Source organism: Papaver somniferum, chromosome 10 (genome assembly GCF_003573695.1).
Source record: "Papaver somniferum cultivar HN1 chromosome 10, ASM357369v1, whole genome shotgun sequence".
Taxonomy (NCBI): domain Eukaryota; kingdom Viridiplantae; phylum Streptophyta; class Magnoliopsida; order Ranunculales; family Papaveraceae; genus Papaver; species Papaver somniferum.
In genome coordinates, this window is record NC_039367.1 from 56,189,960 (window position 1) to 56,212,287 (window position 22,328).

The 22,328-nt window shown below is 35.9% G+C and overlaps 2 protein-coding genes across 7 annotated transcripts; both read right to left on the minus strand.

Moving 5' to 3' along the window:
- Nucleotides 1-788: 788 nt before the first annotated feature.
- LOC113317693 (probable rRNA-processing protein EBP2 homolog) lies at nucleotides 789-9,218 on the minus strand. 6 transcript variants are annotated; one of them, XR_003343854.1, is made up of 5 exons: nucleotides 9,038-9,217; nucleotides 7,564-8,567; nucleotides 5,602-5,638; nucleotides 2,534-2,658; nucleotides 789-1,259 (listed from the first exon to the last, which is right to left on the minus strand). XR_003343854.1 is itself a non-coding variant. In XM_026565840.1 (3 exons), the coding sequence occupies exon 2, from the start codon at nucleotides 8,543-8,545 to the stop codon at nucleotides 7,610-7,612; it is 936 nt and encodes a 311-aa protein (XP_026421625.1). In that variant the 5' UTR covers nucleotides 8,546-8,567; nucleotides 9,038-9,218; the 3' UTR covers nucleotides 789-1,259; nucleotides 7,564-7,609. The 6 variants fall into 6 exon arrangements, 2 of the variants coding, with proteins under 2 accessions (XP_026421625.1, XP_026421624.1); XR_003343855.1 differs by lacking the exon at nucleotides 5,602-5,638 and having other exon boundaries at nucleotides 9,038-9,218; XR_003343856.1 differs by lacking the exon at nucleotides 2,534-2,658.
- Nucleotides 9,219-11,385: 2,167 nt separating this feature from the next.
- On the minus strand, nucleotides 11,386-12,202 carry LOC113317694 (protein H2A.7). The gene is made up of 2 exons (XM_026565842.1): nucleotides 11,900-12,202; nucleotides 11,386-11,784 (listed from the first exon to the last, which is right to left on the minus strand). The coding sequence occupies exons 1-2, from the start codon at nucleotides 12,086-12,088 to the stop codon at nucleotides 11,572-11,574; spliced, it is 402 nt and encodes a 133-aa protein (XP_026421627.1). The 5' UTR covers nucleotides 12,089-12,202; the 3' UTR covers nucleotides 11,386-11,571.
- Between the last annotated feature and the right edge of the window lie 10,126 nt (nucleotides 12,203-22,328).

Genomic DNA, 22,328 nt, shown 5'->3' on the forward strand with positions numbered 1-22,328 from the left:
TCTTATAACTTGACCGGAAGTGCTACACATCCTGCGGATTCAATCCTGCAGGTTGTACTAGGTAAGTTTAGTGTGGATCCCACCCCTATATCACTCGGTATAACTCGCGGGATATAAAGAATTACCCCAAACATTCACACTACCGGTTGACGTCTGGCTATGCCGTCCCTCAATGGTGGGTCCATAAAAGGGACAAACATATCCAAGGTGTCTAATCGCAAACAAAAGGAATAAATGTACATGTTTTGCCTCTAAAACTCTTTAAACTGAAAAATTCCAGTCTGGCCTGAAATGAACAGCCAAAAACATTAGTTCTTATCCTACTTTGGCTTTGCTGTTATGAAGGGGAATTTTCATAAATTTTGTTAATAATTTGAATTCTCAATCACACAGACACCAGTACACCATCCATCACAATTCACAGAATATTAGGTCCAATTGTGCGTTAACTTCTGCATTCAAGAAGATCACGTGACCAGATTCTATAAATCAACAAAAGAATAGAGATGAAATAAATGCAAGTGAAGAGTCTACATCCCCGCATTCAATACAGATTCACCGAACCCTAATCCCAGATATCAAAGAGTTTTTCTCAGGCAGTACAAAACATTAGCCATTAAGAGAGATGAGACGCATCAATTCAAAAATGGCTAATGCATGGCAGTCCAGGAAATCCCAGAGAAATGAGATACGGGTTATTTTGGATCTGAGTAACAAGAATCCAAACTTAACCCCAAAGGAACTGTTTTCAGTTGTTGACATGTTGTTGTTGCTGCTGAACAGAGATATCAGCTGGGATTTGAACAATATTAACGCATTTTTGTCAGGTTGCAATTACGACAAATGCAATTTATTCAACATACATGATATGGATTTAATTTTCTTGCCCCATATCTTACGAATTGTTGTCTCGCTATCAACATCTGAGTTTTCCGTTGTGTCCATACTCTTCCATGTTACCTCGGTTCTTGATTACATTTATGCTGCAAGCTCCATAACCATGACTGTTGATATATGTGAAGTGTGAGTTAATTGTACACCAACTCTATAGATACCTTCTCTCAAATCCCAAGTGATTTCTGGATCTTCTACCACAGGGAGTTGGGGACTCGCAACCAGTTAAAATAAGAGATGCACGTAAATACCAGCACTAGATGATTTCCAATGAGGCCCATTGTCCTGCTGTTTGACTTCTGTGTCCATGTTGATTAAAATGTTGCTCCTGGAAAACCCTAGTCGTAAAATACATTTGCAACTTTCTGCATCATCTTGAAACAGACCATAATTAGGTAGAGTTAATGAAGAACTTAAGGTGTGTGGTGGAGGAAAGAACATGGCATCGACACAAAAACACCAGAGCAAACAACAGTACAAGAATTTAATTAGGAAAAGTACGTAGCGATAGTAAGCTTGGTCTACCAGTAAGAAATTTGATTAATACAGGTCAATTACACTAGCAATCTGTATCGATAGAACTCAATTCACAGGTTTGGGCCGTTTCCTTTTCGTTTTTCCTATACACCATAGTGCTGATCTTCTCACAATTTTAAAAGGAAGAGAAAGACGGTCTAGCTTAACGCACATGAAAAATGTTTCGCTCGTGAAACATTATTGAGACACCACCAGAAAAAAGACACTGATTACTACTGCACACACACGGAACTCAGAGATTAGACATAAGAATGGCGAAAACATCCACTGCATAGTAATAACAAGAACCTCTTTTCATTGACATAACAAGCACACATTACAAACAATGAAGGTACTGGAAAGACTACGGGGAATTTGAGTTCTCCTTTGAGGTCGTTAACACTATTGTTGTCACTTTAGAAAGTCCGGATAACAAAGAAAATACTAGTTAGTCAAAGACTATACCTCTATTAATGGTCATCTCACTTTAATCAGGGACTGGAGCCCAAATCTCACACTTTAATGTTGTGAATTTTAGTACTGTGAAGGTAACATATGAAACTCTGACATGCAGAACCTACCTACGGAATTTCAGACTCCCACCACACTTATCTTAATATTGCAGCAAGGAGATATTTTGCCACAAAATACTTTAACTACCTTGAGGAATATGTGACATTTTTTTTAACAAGTCTGGAGCTCATCTCAAAGTAAGGTTGCTTAGCTGCATCCATTGTTCAGTCTGAGAACAAAAGAGAGAGCAGTATTCTTGTCTGCAAGATATGCATCATACGGAACATGTCCATCGGTAAATTATCTCCTGATGAAAAAGAGAGGGACAGTGGCAGAACGCTATCAAAGAATGTGTTTTCTGTTCCTGTAATACAAGAAGCTTGGTTGACAGATGCTATTTACATGGTAACTAGGGGGATCCATTCAATCTGTTTAATCACAGGAAAGATGGAAATTTAATGCAAGAGTGACTGGATCAAGCTCTAGGTTCTCCTTGTTCGCCTGAGGCATACTTTAAGCTAATCTCTTTTATTTGATCCCTATGGGTTCACATCATATGACAATTCTACTGAGTACAGATCCTTCTGAATCCTCAAAAATGAAATCTTACCGATTCTATGAATGGTGACTAAGTGATCCTGCTGGTGCTGATATTATTTAACAAGCTTGGCAACTTCCAACTCAAAGATCTCCAGATTCACTGCTGCAAAAATTGTCTTGAAACTTTTCTTAAAACTGGAACAAAAGCATTTTCAGCAATATTAGAAGACAAATCACGTGAAGATGCATATACATCAGCAAACTACAAAGACAACTTAAACCAGATTCTCCAATTGTTACGAGGCTAAAATCTGAACTCCAATACAACATGTATGACTCTCACTGGAAACAAAACTCGAGTGATCATCAATTACATTGTGGGGACAGAAATACTCAGCACTTTCATGCATATGTAAAAACAGAAGAAGACAAATAAATTAGCAGTTCTCAAAAACCCTTTGTGGATTTGGCACAAAGATAAACAGGCTCGAACAGCTTTTCATCTCTCATTTCTAAAGGTGAACAACTTCTTCAACTCTAAGACCATACACCACAGCTGAAGACAATGCTGCCCATCTTCTCAAAAGTCGCAGATGAAGCTGAGATTAGACCAGTGGTTGCTCAAATGCCATTTTGGAAACCACCGGGTTCAGATGGATTTCAGGCAGGTCTCTATAAGAGATATCAATTTCACTTATCAAACAGTTGGGCAAAATTAGGCAAAAAACAGATTTTGACCTTCACTTTCTGGACACAGACCCATAGTACCTCATATAAAATCATTTCAAGACTTCTTCCTAACAGAATGTGGTCTATCCTAGATTAAATAGTTTCACCACATCAAGCAGCCTTTGAATAGGGCAGATGCATTCAACACTGTTGTTACTGCACATGAGTTTAATTCAATTTGCAGAAGAAACTGGAAAACAAAACTGCACATGAGTTTAATTCAATTTGCAGAAGAAACTGGAAACAAAGGTAACATTGCAACCAAATTATACACAACAAAGGCGAAACTACTGAAACGGAGTTTTACTGTTGGTGTCTTGAGACAGTTGAGATTTGCTGAGAATGGTTTTTGATGATCACCAATGCCTCAACACAACTACTATCCCATAGCTTCAAAATGGTGAAGCCTGTACCGCTTTTTCTCCTACTCGAAAATTACGAAAAGGAGTTCATTACACGCCTATATTTTTATATTACGTATAGAGGCTTTATCGAGGCTTCTTTCATATGCTGAACAGAACATCATAGCATCCATGGCGTTAAAACAGCTAGGTTAAGTCCTACTACCCATTTTTCTTTGCAGAAAATTGTCTGATTTTCCTAAAAGCAGACAACCCAAATACAACATTGTCGAGATATTCTCTTAAGCTTCGGTAATGTTTCAGCAAGAATGTGCTGAGATATCAATGTAATTCTATTTCCTATCTGCTGCAGATGCAGCAAATGAGTTTAAATGCTATATATTTGGGGGTGCCTCTGTTTTCAAGCCACAGATGGAAGGGGACGTAATTCCACAAGCTGGACGCGCTACCCAGATTGAATCAGTTCTGAATGCAATGTCATTATATCAAATGACTTGCTTCCCCATTCCTGGTAAAAATATTCAGAGTTTAGAAACTATTCAACGGAGGTATTAGTGGGGACATGGGGAAAATTCTAAGGGGGTTCCAGTACAAATGCTTGGTCCTTTATGTCGACTGAAGAGACGTGGGACTCGTGTTTAAGAACTTAAGAAAGTTCAATCATGCTATGCTTGCAAAAATTGCATGGAGAATGGTCTAGAACCCTAATGCTTTATGGATGCAAATCATAAAGTTCAAATATTTTCGTAGGAATAATCCTATATAAGATAACATAAGAAACCAGGGTACCTGGATATGGAATGGATTGGACAAGGCCTTATCACAGTTAACAAGTTTAGTGTTTGGGAGCTGCCAACAGGAGGTAAAATTCCTATCTCAAAGACTAAATGCTAAGCAACAACAATTTCTGCAGCAACTTAAAGAACTATTTGCAGGATTATAAGCAAGTTTGCCTGGGATGATCGAGCTTTAAAAGAATTCTTTACTACAGACCAACAACATCAAGCTAATAGTACCTTTGCCAGGTGCTAGTAGTACCTTGGCAAAAAATGGCAAAATTTTCGGACAGTTATACCTACAGCAAGCTAATAGAATCATCTTATAAATTAAATCCAGAAGAAGGCTTTGGCATCTTCAAGGCCCACAGAAATCGAAATTATTCTTATGGAAAGTCATCCAACTAGTATTGAAACAGTCAACGCTTTCTAAACAGGTTCTTTCAAGTTGATTTGCTAAGGTGTACTCTTTGTCAATCATCTGAAGAATATCTGGATTATCTTTTCATCTCATGTCCTTATGCATGGGTAATCTAGTATGGGTGAGCTCTGGATCTATTCTATCGCCTATCTAGATGTGTTAATCTCCGAATCTGGATTCTTATTGGTCTTCTTCACTTACCTATGAAATAGGAGCAGCAGCTGTACTTTGATTTGTTTGGAGTCAAGATGCCAAGCTCACTTTGAGAATAAAGCATAGAATCCTACTTCCACTATGTTACAGATAAGGCAATATCTCTTTGACATCAGCAATGCTCGTGCCATAATACAAACACATCAATAACTCATATCATACTAGCAACAGTGACATCCATGCATAACTCCTTCATATTGTTTTGCAGCTATTTACTGATGCTTATATATCTTACAACAATCTAATACAGCAGGTGGCGGGTCATCATCTACAACACAGATAGAGGCTTCTATGCAGTAAGGAACTGGTAGTTCTCTGTTAAAACAATAGGTAAACCTGAAGCAGTTCTGTGTAGTAGATAACCTAACTCTTGTCAAGTCTCTGGATGATATACATGACGGTTTCCAGTGGGACGACAAGAGTCTTATACCGGATTGTCAGTCCCTAGCTTTATCTTCTGTTTCTGTATATACAAGTACGTAAAAAGGATGTGTAATGGTGCAGCTGACACTAGCAAGCTTTACTATCTAGTGGGGCTAATATATGCACCCAACCCTAACTATGCTAGTTGGGAAACCTTGTCTTAATTAGCCTTTTCTTACAAAAAAAAGAAAAGAAAAGGGTTTGTGATTTTTACCCAGGCTACTTCCACGGAGGCGCTGTAGATCCATCACCTGAGAATGTCCACGAAGAGATCCACTCAAAAATTCGATCAAAACAGGAAAATCATACAACAGCAATAGGTAATAAAAGCAAAAGTTATCACAACATAAAAACTTGTTCCCTAGGTCCAAAACCTAAAAACACCAGCTATGCATTTTACTATGATTAAAAGAGCCTCAAAACAAAGTACTTCTTAAAATATGGAGCTAAACTTAAATCGAAAACCCGGTTGCACAGCAGAAATGTGTATGTATATCCATCAAGAACAAGGTCTTCTTCTTTTTTGGGTGAAGAAGAGAACAGGAGAAATCCCTTCCCCGAAAACATATATAGAAAAGAAAAAGAACAAATGCGAACGAAATAACTGCCTACTAAATACCTATAGAATGGCAAAAGTACTGATCTCCGAATCAACAAGCCATAATGGACCAAGTATAAAACCAAAGACCATTAACTGAAATATAGTGCAAATCAAACAAATCCGGCATTTAGTATCTTTTCCATCTGTAAGCTACAGCTAGGCATATAATCATCCAAAGATACCAGGATGCAGCGAAGATACCAGGTCTTGGACTCCCATCCATAAACATTTATATCGGTTCCAAGTGAAAACAGCATATACATGTTCAGCAATCAAAAAAATATAAAGCTCAAACTAAGAAGTAAAAATTGTATACACAGAAGAATGTTACAAGAACTACTTATGCCTGCTGATGCTATGCTTAAAATCGGATAAAATAGAACTGTGCCAGAGATAGAGATTAAAGAAAGTTTTGCAGCACAAGCCTGCCTTGCAGATTTTCCAAAGCACCATTTTTTCAGCATAAGCCTGCCGATAAGATAACTATAAATTGTGCAGATTGATTTTTAAACCTAATAGAATGCAGAGTTAATATAAGTCTTCAGCTCTTTAATATTCTTCGCAAATAAGAGCCTTCAATCATCAAAGTTCTGTAACTCTTTTAATGGCTAGCCTTTCATTTATACATTAACAAAAGAAGCCAGCAAGTGCCAAGTTTAATGACCAAGACACTCAAGTCTTGAATCACCATTTTCCCAAAATCACTTCACAGTTCACGGTAGCTCTTTAACATTACGCAATATGCAACTACAAATTACTGTGCAGAATCAAAGATTATAGGAACTTATATATGAAGAATACAATTCCATGTGTAAAAAATTACCGACTGCAAGCAAATCTTTCCGAATCTTGTGAGCACATGTAAGCGAATAACTAACTAGTGTTGACAAGGACAGACTGATTGCTGCCTAGCACACAAGGCTACAATTTTCCTCAATCAATTACATGTTCTCAACTGAAGTCATATAAAGGTCCGTAACTGATCGTTGTCTACAATTGTAACTATTACCTAGTAGAATCCTAACCAACTTCCAAAATCTAACCACTACGATATAAGCTACGCCAATTACGATAATAGCAAATCCCCTTTGCCCCAATTCCCTACTGGTATTTCTTTCCCTGAGTCAACAGAAACCATCGAATCCTTAAAGTGACTACAGTGGCGAAGGAACTAACCACATTATAGACAGAGATAAAAATATAATATGACAAATGAATGTAGATCGCTGAAAATGAGTATAAAATAAAAATACCTAGATCAATCAGAAAAGAGCAAAATAAAAATAATAATCAGAAGAACTTCCAGGGAAAGAGATATCTAAAGTTCAGAACTCAGCAAATCAAATCAAATCAAATCAAATCAAATTGGCCCTCATTCAAGATCTCAGAGGTACAACATTAAAATGAAAATTTTGGCAAAGTTGGTTGATGATACCAGTCATAATTGTTATAAAACCATGAGTAAACCGTTGTTGATAACCAAATACAAAACAGCTATAGGATTACTTAACAAACAAGAAGTAACTCGGAACTATCAATAAAAGAAGTGCAATAGTTTCAAGTTTCAAGAACTACCCAGAATCAACTGCTGCAGGATGGCATTGGAACGAACAACGCTCACTTAAAACTTCCTCCTCCTCTTGTTTCCTGAAGAATCACCTTTATTAAATCCACCAAAATCATTTGTAGAATCAGCAGTATTTTGTTTCTTCATCCCTTTCTTCCCTCCAAACCCAAACTTTGAATCCCTGCGCTCCTTGCTGCTTTTCTTTTTATTATCACCACCTTTCTTTCCCTTAAAGTTGCCTTTGTTTCCCAACCCACCTGACCTATCTCCTGGACGAACCCCAGGTCTCTTCTTTTTATTTCTGTCAAATGTTTTCCCATCTTCAAATGAAAGACCCATATCTTCATCATCGCCTCCCTTCTCAAATCCACTTTGCTGCCTCTGTTTTCGCCACTTTTTAACCGATTCAAAATCGTCCTTCTTTTGCTTGGCTCTCTCTTTAAGCTTTTCTGCCTGTACTTCTTTCGATATTTTCTTAGCATCTCTTGCTTTTCTTCTCTCATCAGCTTCCTCAATCCGTTTCTTCTCCTCCAAGAGCCGACCCTTCACCTTCACCATGTGGGAATCTGTTTTGACCATCTCTGCATAATAATCAGCAGGTCTGAGGAATGGAATATTTCTTTTTTGAAGCTTCTCAAAGGCTTCTCGTGTTCCCTCCAACGCCTGGTTATAGAAAGATAATTCACGTGCTAAATCATCATTAACATCCACCTCCTCATCTTGATCAATATCGATGGTGAGTTTGTGGATCCAGTCTACATTTTCCGGCCAGCTTATATCCTCAAGTTGCTCTTGCAAACCTTCTCTGTTGAATATAAACGTTTTTGAAGGTACAGCTAATTTTATAACTCCCTCCTCGTCTTCTGATTCAGATTCAGATTCTGGTTCAGATTGCTCAGGCTCAGATACTTCACACAAGTCATCGCTAAAGTCATCTTCCTCCACTATTTCCTTGTGTGACTTTGAATGTTTTCTTTTGAAAGTGCCCATTTCAATCGATTAACAAGTCTATCTGCAAAGAGTTTAGAACATTTTTCAACTGACAAGTAAATAGATAATTGAGGACACACGCTATATGTGGAATTCAAATTAGCAGATGTGCAAGTGAATTATAACTAGCAAGCTCTTTCTGAACACAGGGCCGGGCGAAATGATCATCAAAATACTATGACCAAAATTCAGGAGTTTTAAGTGCTTGATAACTAAAGACTACATGTATATCCACCCCCAAAACTGATACTTTTTATCTTGGAAAACATAAACCTAACATTTTCATGGCTATGCAATCACATAAATCAGTCAAACCCTAATTAAAACAGTACCAGAAGCTGAAAACTCGATTTGTTTTTTCTTTTTAATCTACGAGTTACAGGAGGAAACATTGAAAGAAGAAAGAAACGGTGGAGACAAGAGAAGAAATAAAACTATAGCAGTGCTCCTAGGAGAATAGCAGGGGCAACATTAGGTAATTTCGAAGTTTACCTTATGATGTGATGATTCGAGATGGGAGGTCTGCAAGATGAAAACAGGAAGCAAATTTAGGATTTTGCAATTTTTCGAGAAACCGCAGAAACGAGTGATGAAGGAGAGACGAACAAGAGAATTAGGGTTCAAGGATAGATTTTTTCGTAAATATGAGTAAATTATAAGGTTAATTATGTCTTTACACGTTAAAAGTGAAGGACTGGGCTTGGGTTCTTATTTTCTTAGTAATAACCGTAGGCCGTAGGCCCGTAGCCAGCAGTTGTTAGCCTAGTGACAGTATCATTCTGCTAAAACTTCAGCAGCGGCTGATGCAAAAAAGGATGGTCGCCTGCAGTATGCACAAGAGGTTGGAAGTCTGTCTCGGCATAAAGCCATCAACACCTCCTGCTTGAAAATGTCGTCTGGGAGCATTGCAACACAATTTTATCCTCAAAAGTTTTGGATATACTACTGATAACAAGAGAATTTCTTTCATGCCAAATATGTCGTCTAATAAATTACAAAAGATAACATCAGGTCAGCTTGTTTGACAATGTTCCATCATGATCATGTTGGCTCCTGTTTCCAAGCATCTCTCAGCCCTTCTGATTAACAAGTCCGTGTCCTCAACTATTTCTGCATAGAGAAGCAATAAATATTACAAACGTCTAATTGGTTAAGAAAGATGGAAAGTGATCAACGACAGGCTATAAAATCAGATTCCTCTTTCTATTCATTAAACACTGTGCCTCATCTCATTAGTCTGATCACTGCCTAATAGAGCAAATACATTAGCTGAACCCTTGATTGTGAATTCTTTATGCAGACCGTCCAATCAAAGATCTTCAAAGATCTTCTCTATTCCATTCGTGGTAGGAAACAGAAGTTCACTATTCCCTTTGATGTTCCAAATGAAGAGACCTCAAATGATTCCACAACAAATAGAAAATTAAGGAAGGAAAGCACACTCTACTTACTACTGGTGTCATGCTACGCTAGGCCAACTCTGGTATCAACTTATTACGGCTACATAAGAGGTAAAATGGATCTTTAGTGCTTGTATTTGGAAACCAAGTATGTGTAAGGCATCAACAAAACATCAGTATTAGTACTCAATTCCATTATTGACAGTTGGAACCTCAAACTTATATATTATACAGTTCTATCTCTCAGCAAGCCAGTAAGATCCATTTGCATTTAGGTATAGGCTTGAAACTTCTTTTACAGAGTGTAACCTAACCCAGACTGATTTGAAACAGAACAAAACAACAATAAAAAAACATGCCAAAATGAGGTAAGTTAATTTGACTAAAGGTACATATTGAACTCCACTACACAGATACCTCAAGCTCTTCTGAATCTAAGAAAGCTGATGTAATGTTCATTGTGCCCTTCTGCTTTAACAGCATCCTAAGCATTTGAATACTCCTATAGAACGAAATGCATGATACATTGGCAACTGCCAGCATGAGGAAAAGAAAAAACTAGTATTTTGCACTTGTGCATCAATTTTGTACCGGAAAATCACTAAATGTGCTTTTCATACCTGGCAAAGATGATTTCAGTGCAAATGCCTCCTGAGTTACTTGAACTCCTGTATAATCCATATTTAAAGAAAACCTAAGCTTCATTATATTCTTATAACTAAAATAACCCTTTCAAAAAATTCAGAATAGGTCTCATCAGTTGATACCTGCACATACTCCTTGAAAGCTGACAGTCTTTGACGAAGTAAATGTTTCAGTCCAATCAACTAGAAAACAATCACAGAATTTTTAACCATCCAAATGCCCTTTGTACTCAAAGATATCCTGCGAAATCCCCATATTTATATAAACCACTAGACAAAGAGTTACTAAACATAATCAAAGTTAATGATTAGTCATTCAACTTAGAGAACTGAAGCAATTTTGGTAACAAAACAAAGCAACCAACTAACTAGTCAGATTACAGAAAATTTGAATGATGCATCGTTCTCCGTTTAAACAATTTCAAGTAGTTTTCTCAATGAGTATGATCAAACAGTCTAAAAACTCAAGGAATAAAAAGGACCAACAGAAGTTCAGAAAACAATGACGAACTAGTGCACCTGAAAAGCATTTTAGGTCAAGAGGCTACAAATGAGGTTTCCCTGTTTTTACATCTTCATATTGTTCTTCAGGTCAGAAATGAATGAATAAATACAATTACATGAGTTATCTTCAAAATGTTTATCTGTTTTCCATACTCTCTGCAGGAAGGCTCAACCAATTTAACCAGAAATTTTACTGTAAATTGAAGATTGCATTGAATTAAGGGTTTCCAGATGCGGATTTGCAAACAGGAATTCATACATACATAATAGAATAAGAAATTGATAAGAGAAATTGAAGAAACAAACTTTTTTAATTCACATTAAAAGATAGATCCAGAAATCTACATCGAGTAAAAAGAACAGAAGATCAAACTAAAAGGCAAAAACGAAACCCTAAATCTGCAAACTGACTACAATAGGAAGATAAAAGAGTATAGAGGAGAAGATAGAACAAGGAACACCAAAAGAATTAACGAAACTAGTCTTCATCAGCGGCAACCGACTTAGAGGTACCAGTCTTCTTTGGCAACAACAGGTTGTGAATATTAGGCATAACTCCACCATTAGCGATTGTAACAGCACCAAGCAACTTGCTCAACTCTTCATCGTTTCTAACTGCTAATTGAATATGCCTTGGAACAATTCTTGTCTTCTTGTTATCTCTTGCAGCGTTTCCGGCCAATTCCAAAACCTAATTTCAAAACCAAAAACAAAAAAGTTACAAACAAAATCCAACCAAATCCCTAAAAAATCAATAACAAAAACCTAATAAAAAAACAAATCGAAACCCTAAAAAAATTCTTTACCTCAGCAGCAAGGTATTCAAGAACAGCGGCGAGATAAACAGGAGCACCGGCACCGACACGTTCAGCATACTTTCCGGCTTTCAAGAACCTAGCGATTCTTCCAACCGGGAATTGAAGACCGGCTTTACTACTTCGAGATGTTGCTTTCTTTGCTGCACCAGAACCAATTGATTTTCCTCTACCGGCCATCGCTAACAAATTTTACAGAAACTCTGAAAAAATAAAATTGAAGAGGGGAAAGTTTTTTCGAGAGAAGAAGGAGATTGCACTTCGATGAAATGATAAGTTCTGAAGCTATGATTTCCTTCGGTGTCTATTTATATGACTCTTGGATTTACCTAAGCCAATCAAAAAGAGTGATACGGATCGAGATCAACAACCGTAGAATATTATTTTTTATGAACGGTTAGATTTAATGTGTTTCTCGGATCGTGGAATTGTTTTGGCTTTGGACCTGAAGTTATGAATTTCAGTTCAAAATACGAAACTACCCACCAAATGTTTTCCCGCGCGTTATACTTATCCTAGCTGTAATCATGTGCAATTTTTCGAAATTGAACCTAAAATATACACTGTCATTGAGACCTGACAAGGACCCCAATTGGGAATAATTGAAGATTCTTTTTTTTCTATGTACCAATGTGATTTGAAATGTGAAATTTGTATCCACGAAGAAAAAATTGTTATTAAAGGAAGTAGATGTTGTAAAGTTGGTCATTGGCGATGTCATGCCTGCCTGATTGAACTTTTGTCTCCGCCTCCGGCCACCAATGTTGTGTCTTTTAACAAAAAATTACCACAGTAGAACGGATTCTCAAGGCCCAGCAAATAATATTATCGTTATGGGAACCGTCCTGGGTACTAAATAATATTTAATTTTTAAAATATAAAATCAATTTGTAAAACAATAACGAATACAAGAGAGTTCGTCATTGATTTCCACCTTAGTTGATGACAAGACATGTCTATCTCGCAATCCTTAATTGACTAATTCATCGTTTCTATTAATCACTCATTATTAACATTGTCAGTTAATCACACACAACACTCTAACAGCGCGTTCGGTTCGCGGAATTGAAGTCTCAATAATTCAATTCCAGCGGAATCAGCCCAATTCCGTGTACCGAACACGATTTTACAATCCATAATTGGATTCTTACGGAATTCAATTCCTGAAAAACGTCGTTTACGATTTCACCAGTCCACCGATGCAATGGAATCGGATTGCAGCGGAAAAGAGGGTAATTTCCACGAAATGTCTTTATTACCCTTCCTAACAAAACAACAGTCTCCATCTTCGTTCTTTTTTTTCTAACCTAGTTGTCATCGAAGAAAACCTAGAAAGAGAACTTGAAATATGGAAATCTGTCATGGCTAATCTGTTTCTCGATGTTAATTTCCTTGCATATCCCTATCTTTCTCTGCAAAATCTCATAAAGTGCTCTAGAAAATCTTAACCCCATCATTATCTAACTCTAAAACACCCCTGTTTCATCTTCTTTAATCCTAAAACCCCGAAATCACTGAGAAGTTTGTAGTGCTTGTGTGATAAATCTTGATTTTGAAATTTCAATAATACTTCTGATTGAGCTTTCATCCAACATATTAGAGGATGTTAGAAATAAAACTTCTAGATTATTAATGTCATTTGACAGAGTTAGTTCACACTGCAATCGGATTAACTGAACCGTACAATATATCTCAGACCAAAGAATTCTTTCCGTGGAATTGAATTCCTTTAATTGGATTAACCTGTAATGGAATTTCTGACCTTCCAATTATGTGAACCGAATAGGCAGTAAGAATAAAGCAAATTAGCTGATAGAATAGGTATAAAATAATAGCCTATACATCCACATTTGAAACTACTACTTTTATTTCCATTAATTGGTTAAAAATATATTGTGCACTAATCATTGCATAACTTATAACTTACGTATTATAATAAAATGAGTTCTGAGCGGCCGGAAAAATCTCTCAAAATTTTACAACTTCCGAGAAGGAACCGAAAGCTAACTCATATCATAAATGGTCCAAAAACACAAATTAAGCTTCTGGCTCTTTGACCGAGTCAACCAAGCATGATGGCGCATTTGACCAACTCAAAACTTAAAATCGAATACCTATTAACCAATCTATTATTCGACACGTCAACTCATTCAGCTATCACGTTTGGCTTATCTGATTGAAGTGAGTGAAAATCGAGCATAACAGCTAATCTACAACTTACAAGTTTACTCTAAAGTGAATTCCAATGATACGAGGGTGACAATCGAGCGTAAATATGTTTGGAAACAAGTCTGGTTTTATGTTTTTCGGATTTCATGTTCTTACCAAAACACAAATATCTTACTCAACGTTGATCCAAATTTAACAAACACTATCTCTAAAGAATAATTCAAAATAAAACTTAAAAGAAGAATCACTTCTTAATGTGACAGTAATTTGACTTTAAGTTAAGACTGTAAAACAATACTATGTAAAATCATAATCGTCGTAATATTAATTATATTATTGATTAACTCTAATATATTTTGGTATTTAACAATTACCCTCATTCACCATTAACTAACTATAATTGATTGTAAGGTTTACCTTGATTACTTAGACATCAATACCATGATCATCAACATCTTCATAATTATGATTATCAACGTTTTTACCAACTTCTTTTCCTCCACTGATTTCTATTGACTTCAAAACTCTATCTAGTTAGTCTCTTTTTAATACAAGAAAACTTTATTTTCCTACTCTTATTCAATTCTCACGTCTTTGCTACAACTATGACTCAACCTCTCTTTAATTTTAATCTTAAATCTAATTTCCTTTATTATCTCTCACACTCTTTCTCTCTTTCAATCTCATGCTCAGATCTCTTCTTTTTTACAAAAAAAAAACTCCAACCTACCTTAAGGTAAAAATTACTTCTGCAATTATTTACATGATCTTATTTCCAGTCATATTACTTTACCTTTGGTATTGATTCGTTATACAAGTCAAACAACTGGGACTTCTAATGGTTCCTTAGATGATCCATTTATTGGTCCATATGTCCTAATTGCTAGAATCTTATTCATTATATGTGTTAATTTAAAGATTATTTGCCATTTGTTGGTTGTTTTAATATTAGCACATACTTGTGTCTTAAAATTATTATACTACTATGACAATGAAATTTTTAAGTTATGTACATGACATGGATCTTACGGAAGTTATGAAACTAGTGGTGATGTGGGAAGTAATTAAGGGATAGTTGTTGCGACGCAACTCACACTATCCATATTAGTTAAGTTACTACTAAACTAGAGATAGTTACTGCGACGATAAGTAGTTCATACTATCTAATATAAGAGATGATTGTTACTTTAACAAAGTAGTTCATATCATTTAGATAGAGATAGTTACTACCGTTGTTAGTGATTCATACTATTTAAACCCAAAAGGACGAACTATGGTCGTGCTAGATCCATTTCGAGTTACGAAGGAGGGTACGTAGGAAGCCACGTTGCGATTCAACACATATGATGAAGGTTGTTCATTCTATTTGAAAAAGTTGCTTGTTGTTTGGCCAGTTTATACCAATTATTTAGAGATAATTATCGCATGTTGAAGCGATTCATATTATTTGAGAAGGATGGTTGGTGCCTATGGCGGCACTACATACTACTGGCAAAGAGATGATTTTTAACTCTTTGAGTAGTTCATATCATCTGAGAAAGAGAAACGGTTGAGCTTGACAAAGTACCGTGAGTTTTCGATGAAATCCGTCAGGGACGATGACTTGCATCCAACTGCACTGGCATTAGAGTTTGGTCCTCACTGACAGAGCACTGTGAGTTTGCCAGGAAATCCGTCAGGGACGGTGGCTTGCATGCAACTTCACTGGCATTAGAGTTTTGTCCTCACAGACAGAGCAATGTGAGTTTGCCAGGAAACCGTCAGGGACGGTGGATTGCATCAAACCGCATTGGCATTAGAGTTTGGTCCTCACAGTAAAATGATAGAACTTTCACGGATTTGATGACCATTGGTACGAGAATCATGCTTGTTTGCTTATAAATCAGTTTGGGAGAAATTGTAAGACGGTCACTCCGAATAAAAAGTAAACTTTTCAGCGGAAGTTGGTAACATTGGTTTCTCGAGTGGGCGTATCGGAATATCAGAGATTACCAGGAGGGTCGTAACCTGATCCATTGGAAGCAAAAAGTTTTCTAGTCCGTCATACACGTAGTGCCTTATCTTGCTTCCCCACACATAAACGACACACTTGGTGAGGATGCAATGCCCTTGGGTTGATTAAATTGGTACTCATGATCAAAGATCTTTATCTTTCCAACAAGTGTGCTGCAAGAAAGGGTTGAAAGATCATTTTCTTCTATGATTGCATGTTTCTTAAACTCGCATCTAGATGGTAACGATATGAGAATCTTGCATACAATATCTTTTTCAGAAATAGTCTTTTCAAGTGAGAAAGAACACGATTGAGATAAGTTCATATATATATTGACACTCTCTACCTGGGTCCGCGCGCGTTATGCGATAAAAGAAGGAAAGCTAACTGCATGGTCTTTCTCCCTGTCGACCTCAATCCGACCCCATGCTTTTAAGATGGTGTACACATCTAAAAGCTTAAGTAGTTTTGTGTTATGCCTTTGAGAGCGCTCTACTTTTCATCTATTTATCGGGCTCTAAGCTAAGCCTGCCGATAACGCTTTGCGGGTCGCATTCGTCTGATCCACCAGTTTCACACGGATTAACGTACAAGTACAATTACTTTAATTACAACTTAAACAAATTATAACGCGGAAAGTATAGTAAAAGTACACAACAAGATTTTATTAACGACGAAACCGCAAATGCAGAAAAACCCTAGGACCTAGTCCAGTTTTGGATACTCTCAGAATTAAACCGTATACAAAGACCACTACCAACTTCGTATAGTTGAGACCAATTAAACTACCCCTAGTTATCTAGTTTCCTCAGTATCCCTGCGCCAACAACCAATCTGTCCAATGCACATGAATCTTAAGATAGAGTCCACTATATTTAGTTGTTTTAGTCTCTTTAAAGACTTTAAGCACTCAACCATTTAGATCGTCTTCCAAACAGTAAATGACTAATATGTTTGGTAACCACTCTTTTTATCTCAAGAAGTTAATCAGAGATATATATGTTGAGTGTGACAAAGGCTTTTCTATTTAAAATCAACCAAACTATTATATCCGGTTTAGATCTTCCAAGATTTGGACTAACAAGTTAACCAGATCAAGTCAAACAGAACTACCAGATTCAGATACTGAAGAGTACCACCAAATCACAACTTGTCGGTCTAAATAAACTAGCAATAACAAGTCTATCAAAAGATAAACCAGATCTAGTCGAATCCCAGCCGATCAAGTTTCTGCACGAAGCAAATCACAAAGATACGAAACCAATAAGAAAATCTTATTGTATTCAGATCTTCAATGGTCTTTTGTACCTGTACAATAACAAACTTGGTTCCAACTTATGATCGATCACGCACAGAACGGAGTGTGTTGATCACAAGTCAATGTCAGATATAAAATCATATATGAACTACCATTAATATTTAGTTTGAGTGACCTTATGTCAGAAAAGAAGGCTCTTAAGAATAATCAAACTAGGTGCAATCAAGATTTAACAACCGTTAGTCGATCAAATCAATAATCGAAAACTAAAATAATAATGAAGTTAGTTTCCCACCGACGATACTAATAAACGCTTCTTGATCCCAAAGAAGTTATTAAACTAGCGGATGTAAGAGATTTCGCCTAATTAGGTTACTCTCTTGTTCAAGATAATATTACAAGTAGTACTATTATTCGGCTACAGCAGTGACTACGAAACGAAGTGCCTGCCTCAAGATAAGTTTGTAAGAATAAAAAACTTCATTATTGATAGACCAAGGTAGTTTGTGCACCAAGGAATTTCCATAACCTAAAATATTCTCAAGATATGCAATTAAGCACCTAAATTCGGTTTTGTCTAATTTCAACCAATATCCAACTGTATAACCAAAATCCCTCATGGATACAACTCAATATTAGCTAGCATACAAGATATTTAACTAATATATCTTCCAGAGATATGTTTTTCTTGCTGGTAGAAAAAAAAAAACATATACATTCGAAAATCTCAAAAGATTTTCAAACATTTCGGTTTGGGATCTCATCTTGAGTATCAAGGAATATATTTGAATAATAAAATATAATATTTCAGTACATGTTCAATTTACTCATTATGTTTATATCTTTAACTTTCCTAATTTGTAAACAAATTTCCCAATCACATAGACCCTACTTTGTATGTGCCTTAAGGAAATCGGTTTTGTCTATTGTGATCGATTATACCTTGACTCTCAATATAGGTAGGTATCGGTTCTACCTTGACTCCCAATATAGGTAAGGATCGGTTCTGCCTTGATTCCCAACATAGATTGGGATTGATCTACCTTGATTCCACGTATAGGTTAGGATCGGTCCAACCTTAGACCTTCAGTGAAAACCGGACCTTCATTCCTATTGATTTCTTTCAACTAAAAAACAAGTTCGTAAATCTACTTCCTTAGACTCATGTAATTAATCATAGTTTTCAACGCATGAAATCAAACCTATGTTCACTATACAATCTGGTAACAAGTTACAAAAATTATGTTGATGTCGCAATTATGAAGTTCAAAAGATAAGCATTATACTTCGTATTATAATATACCAATATAAAACATTTACACTATTGATATATTGTTCCTTAACACTTTGATCATAATAAGATGATCAAATCACTAATACTAGAATTTCATGAATATAACTTCACATGTGATGTTTTCAATCAGAAACGACTTGAAAGTTTACGATATATAAATGGAAACAAGACAAGTCATGTATTACTAACCTCAAGTGGAAGGATGATGTCTTTGTTGATGTCAATACGTCTTCGGATTCTCCAGGTCTTCAAAGTAATACTTATATGCCTCAACATTTCTAGACTTCCTAGTGTAACCTAACGAAGTTGACTCTGGTAATCTAATTAAGCGACTCGTGAGTTTTGATAATAAAATATGACAACCAACCTTGAGATACCAACACTTTGCGGGTACAACCGAGCAGTGCTCTAACAGTACGTTAACAGTCCTTGTGATTCAAGAATCTCTTTTACGAGATTATCTAAGGATATTTTTTTGTTGTTTTAATCTTGGATTGAAGTTCAAGCAAGAAAACTGTTTATAAGTTCCATAACAAAAATTAAGTAGTGTATTGGGTACCTTCCTCTTTTCACCTTTTTCTTCTACTTGATTATGCCACAATAGATACAAAAAGTTACCACCAACAAAAATCATTTTATAACAAATTTGAGTGTTGATATTATATTTTGGGAAAATAAAAGGAAAAAGAAATTCAAGAAGTTAGACACAAAGAGAATTAGAATATATTGAGCGTATCGCTTTCTGGTTTCTTGTTATTATATCGGTTTAATTGTGCCAACTGGTAATATTTGTGTAATTTTTGAAGGATATATATTGGAAATGAATAATTTTATGATTTAATTTTTGAATAGCATAATGCCTAGGGTTGAGAGTTATTCCATCTCGAACAAAAAATTCATTTCCTTTTAAGTATTTTCCATAATTTTTGAATGTCCATAAAGCAAGTAAATGGAAATTGTCATCTAGGAGACTCCTACTTACCATATATGAAACATTAAAAGACACTTTGTTTAACCAACCGATTTTCTGGTGGACATATACGTACCCTAAAAAAAATTGAAAATATTATAAACCGAACTAGGTGGAGATGGATTTTTTTTGATGGATATGATAATATTTTATTCTGTGACGATGTTTTATAGTAAAATAGGGAATTTTATTCTTTGATGACCTTTTATAATGAGATAATGTGATTTATATAATCAAGATACCAATTATTCAATAATCACTCTAGGTTCAATTTTTTTATTATTATTTTGTTTTTTACAAAATGAAATTCATTTTATAAAAATACAAGACTCGTCCAAGAATTATTATATATAAGACTCATTCATTAGTGTGCTAAACAGATGATTTAAGGTGAAATAGAATAGGAGGGTAGTCCAAGTCCCAGCAAGTACTACACCTATACCTGTTGGGGAAGTTCCAAAGATCCTTTACAAAGTACTATTCATTTTCCTTTTATAACCATCTCTCTTACCTCATACTGCCACGCCATTCTTCTCTTTAACAAGCCAGACTTAACCTAGAAGTCAAGTCTCCCTTCTTTGACCCTCTTTATATTCTTGGGCTCTGGACTAGGTCCAATAAGTCTTCCTTTCCTTAGAATAGACCTAGTCCCCAAGTCTCCATCCCTACACAAGGGTAGCCTTCAAAGTGGGGATAACCCTTCATCTAGGATAGCCCTTTTTCATGTACCAACAACAAATATATCAGAGGGAGGACTATAAAATTATAGTAATGTTACGATGAACCTATAGGTATAGTTAGTAAGCACTCAGATTACACATTTATATATGAAATTACGTTTATATTTTGGAATTTTAGAGTTGAAAAATTTATTTGTATTTCTCCTTGATATTAATGAAACACGAGCTTTACATTCCTGCAGTATATATATGATGAGTTAACCCTTTTACATCACTTTCCAAAATCATATGAGATAGTTTTAGCTCCAGCAACCCTTTCAGTAGAAATCCCAAGGAGCTATTTTTCATTTGCAGAAGAAATGTTAAGACTGATATTGCGGCAGAAAATCGGCTTTTGTTTAAATAGTTTCTATAGAGGTAGCCCACAGCGGCATCATGAGCACTTAAAATCCAATTACGACTAATGTTCATAATGATTTACCTTACAGGAATACAACTACATTAAAGTTTCAAGTAAGGAGAAAAGTTTATATTCAATCTCATGTCAGCAGTAATATTACTATAAGGGGACATGAAACTCATACCAACAAATCTATTGATAACATCTACATGGAACTATTTTTAAACAAAGGTGACTTGATTCTTGCGTTACCACATTATCAAGCAATAAAGAAATATATATTATTTATTTATTCGCTATCATCCTCGCACTCTTCAATTGTGACTCTATCTTTTTCTTGAGTAGTAGGCCGAGTCACATTACTCAATACTCTAAAAGTGTTGTCAGTACTTGGCAGAAGTATCACTGCTCATAGCATCATTGCTCTTATCAAAAGTAACTTTTTTATCCGGGGGTTTTATGCTTGGAGTTGTCTTCCACTTCCCATCATTGTTTCCTGTTGAATCTGAACTCTTTTCCAGGATCAATCTTCCTTCTGTCTGGTATGAAGGATGGATGACCCTCCACAAAAAAGGATTATACTTCCCCTTCACTTCTGCACCTCATATCTTTTGCGCTGCAGCTGACTCACATGCAATTTTTCAAACAAAGTTTTTTTTCCCTATAGCTGAAACTGAACCTATCACCTTTTCCATTATTACTTCATTACTCTTTTATAAAAATACCACTGGTTTGCTTCCCTGGTGACTTAGAAGAATGAAAAATTGAAGCTGCTAGCTTATTTGACCCTCCAACTGTAGCCTTTTATGGACTTCTTGTAAGATTAGCTTGTACACCCTTGCAACTTGTCCTATTTTCTGGTGAAGATAGAGAAACATCTGAAGTTAAGTTCTTCGTTACAGTAGAGTTTCAATCAGCACCATTCTTTGTTTTCTGCCATTGTTCTACAAAAGAACTCTTTATCATCAAAATTTCAGCTACCTCTAAATTTTTGTCTCCACTATTAGAAACCAAATTCTCAGACTCTGCTATTTCTCGTTCTTCCTCTGAATCTGCTCCCACCATCATTTTCTTAGGGATCCATCTTGTTTTCATATTTCTAGAGCAATTATTATTATAGTGTCAAAACCAAACATCTAGTGCATTTAGTTGGTTTTCATTGATACTCAACAAGTAAATCCATTGCAATCTTACCATCAACTATTAGTGGAATGCTAGAGAGGTAAGTAAAATCAACACCAATTTATACATAGATTCTGGCATAGGCTAATCTGTTATCTTGATTGTGCAGTTATCTGCTAGCAGGAGGTTATCTAAATAACTCGTAATTAAGCTTAGACCCTCTAAATCTCACATGTGAAGAGGAACACCATGAATCAATACCCAAATTGATACTGATTTAAGGGATTGCCCTATGAGCTAGGTCCAAGGTCTCAAATAAAGTAGTTTCTTTGAGATTTGTAGTGACCCAGTATCTAGCACTAACTTCCTACCATTATCATCTAAGAATTAAAAAACGAAAACACTATTTCCGTGTAATTTTATACTCACATCCTTCTTGAATTTCCAACGATTTCTTACAGCGACTTGAACAACTAAGAAGGATAATCGTTTTTCTACAAAAATACCTACTACCAGATCTCCGCATCTCTTAAT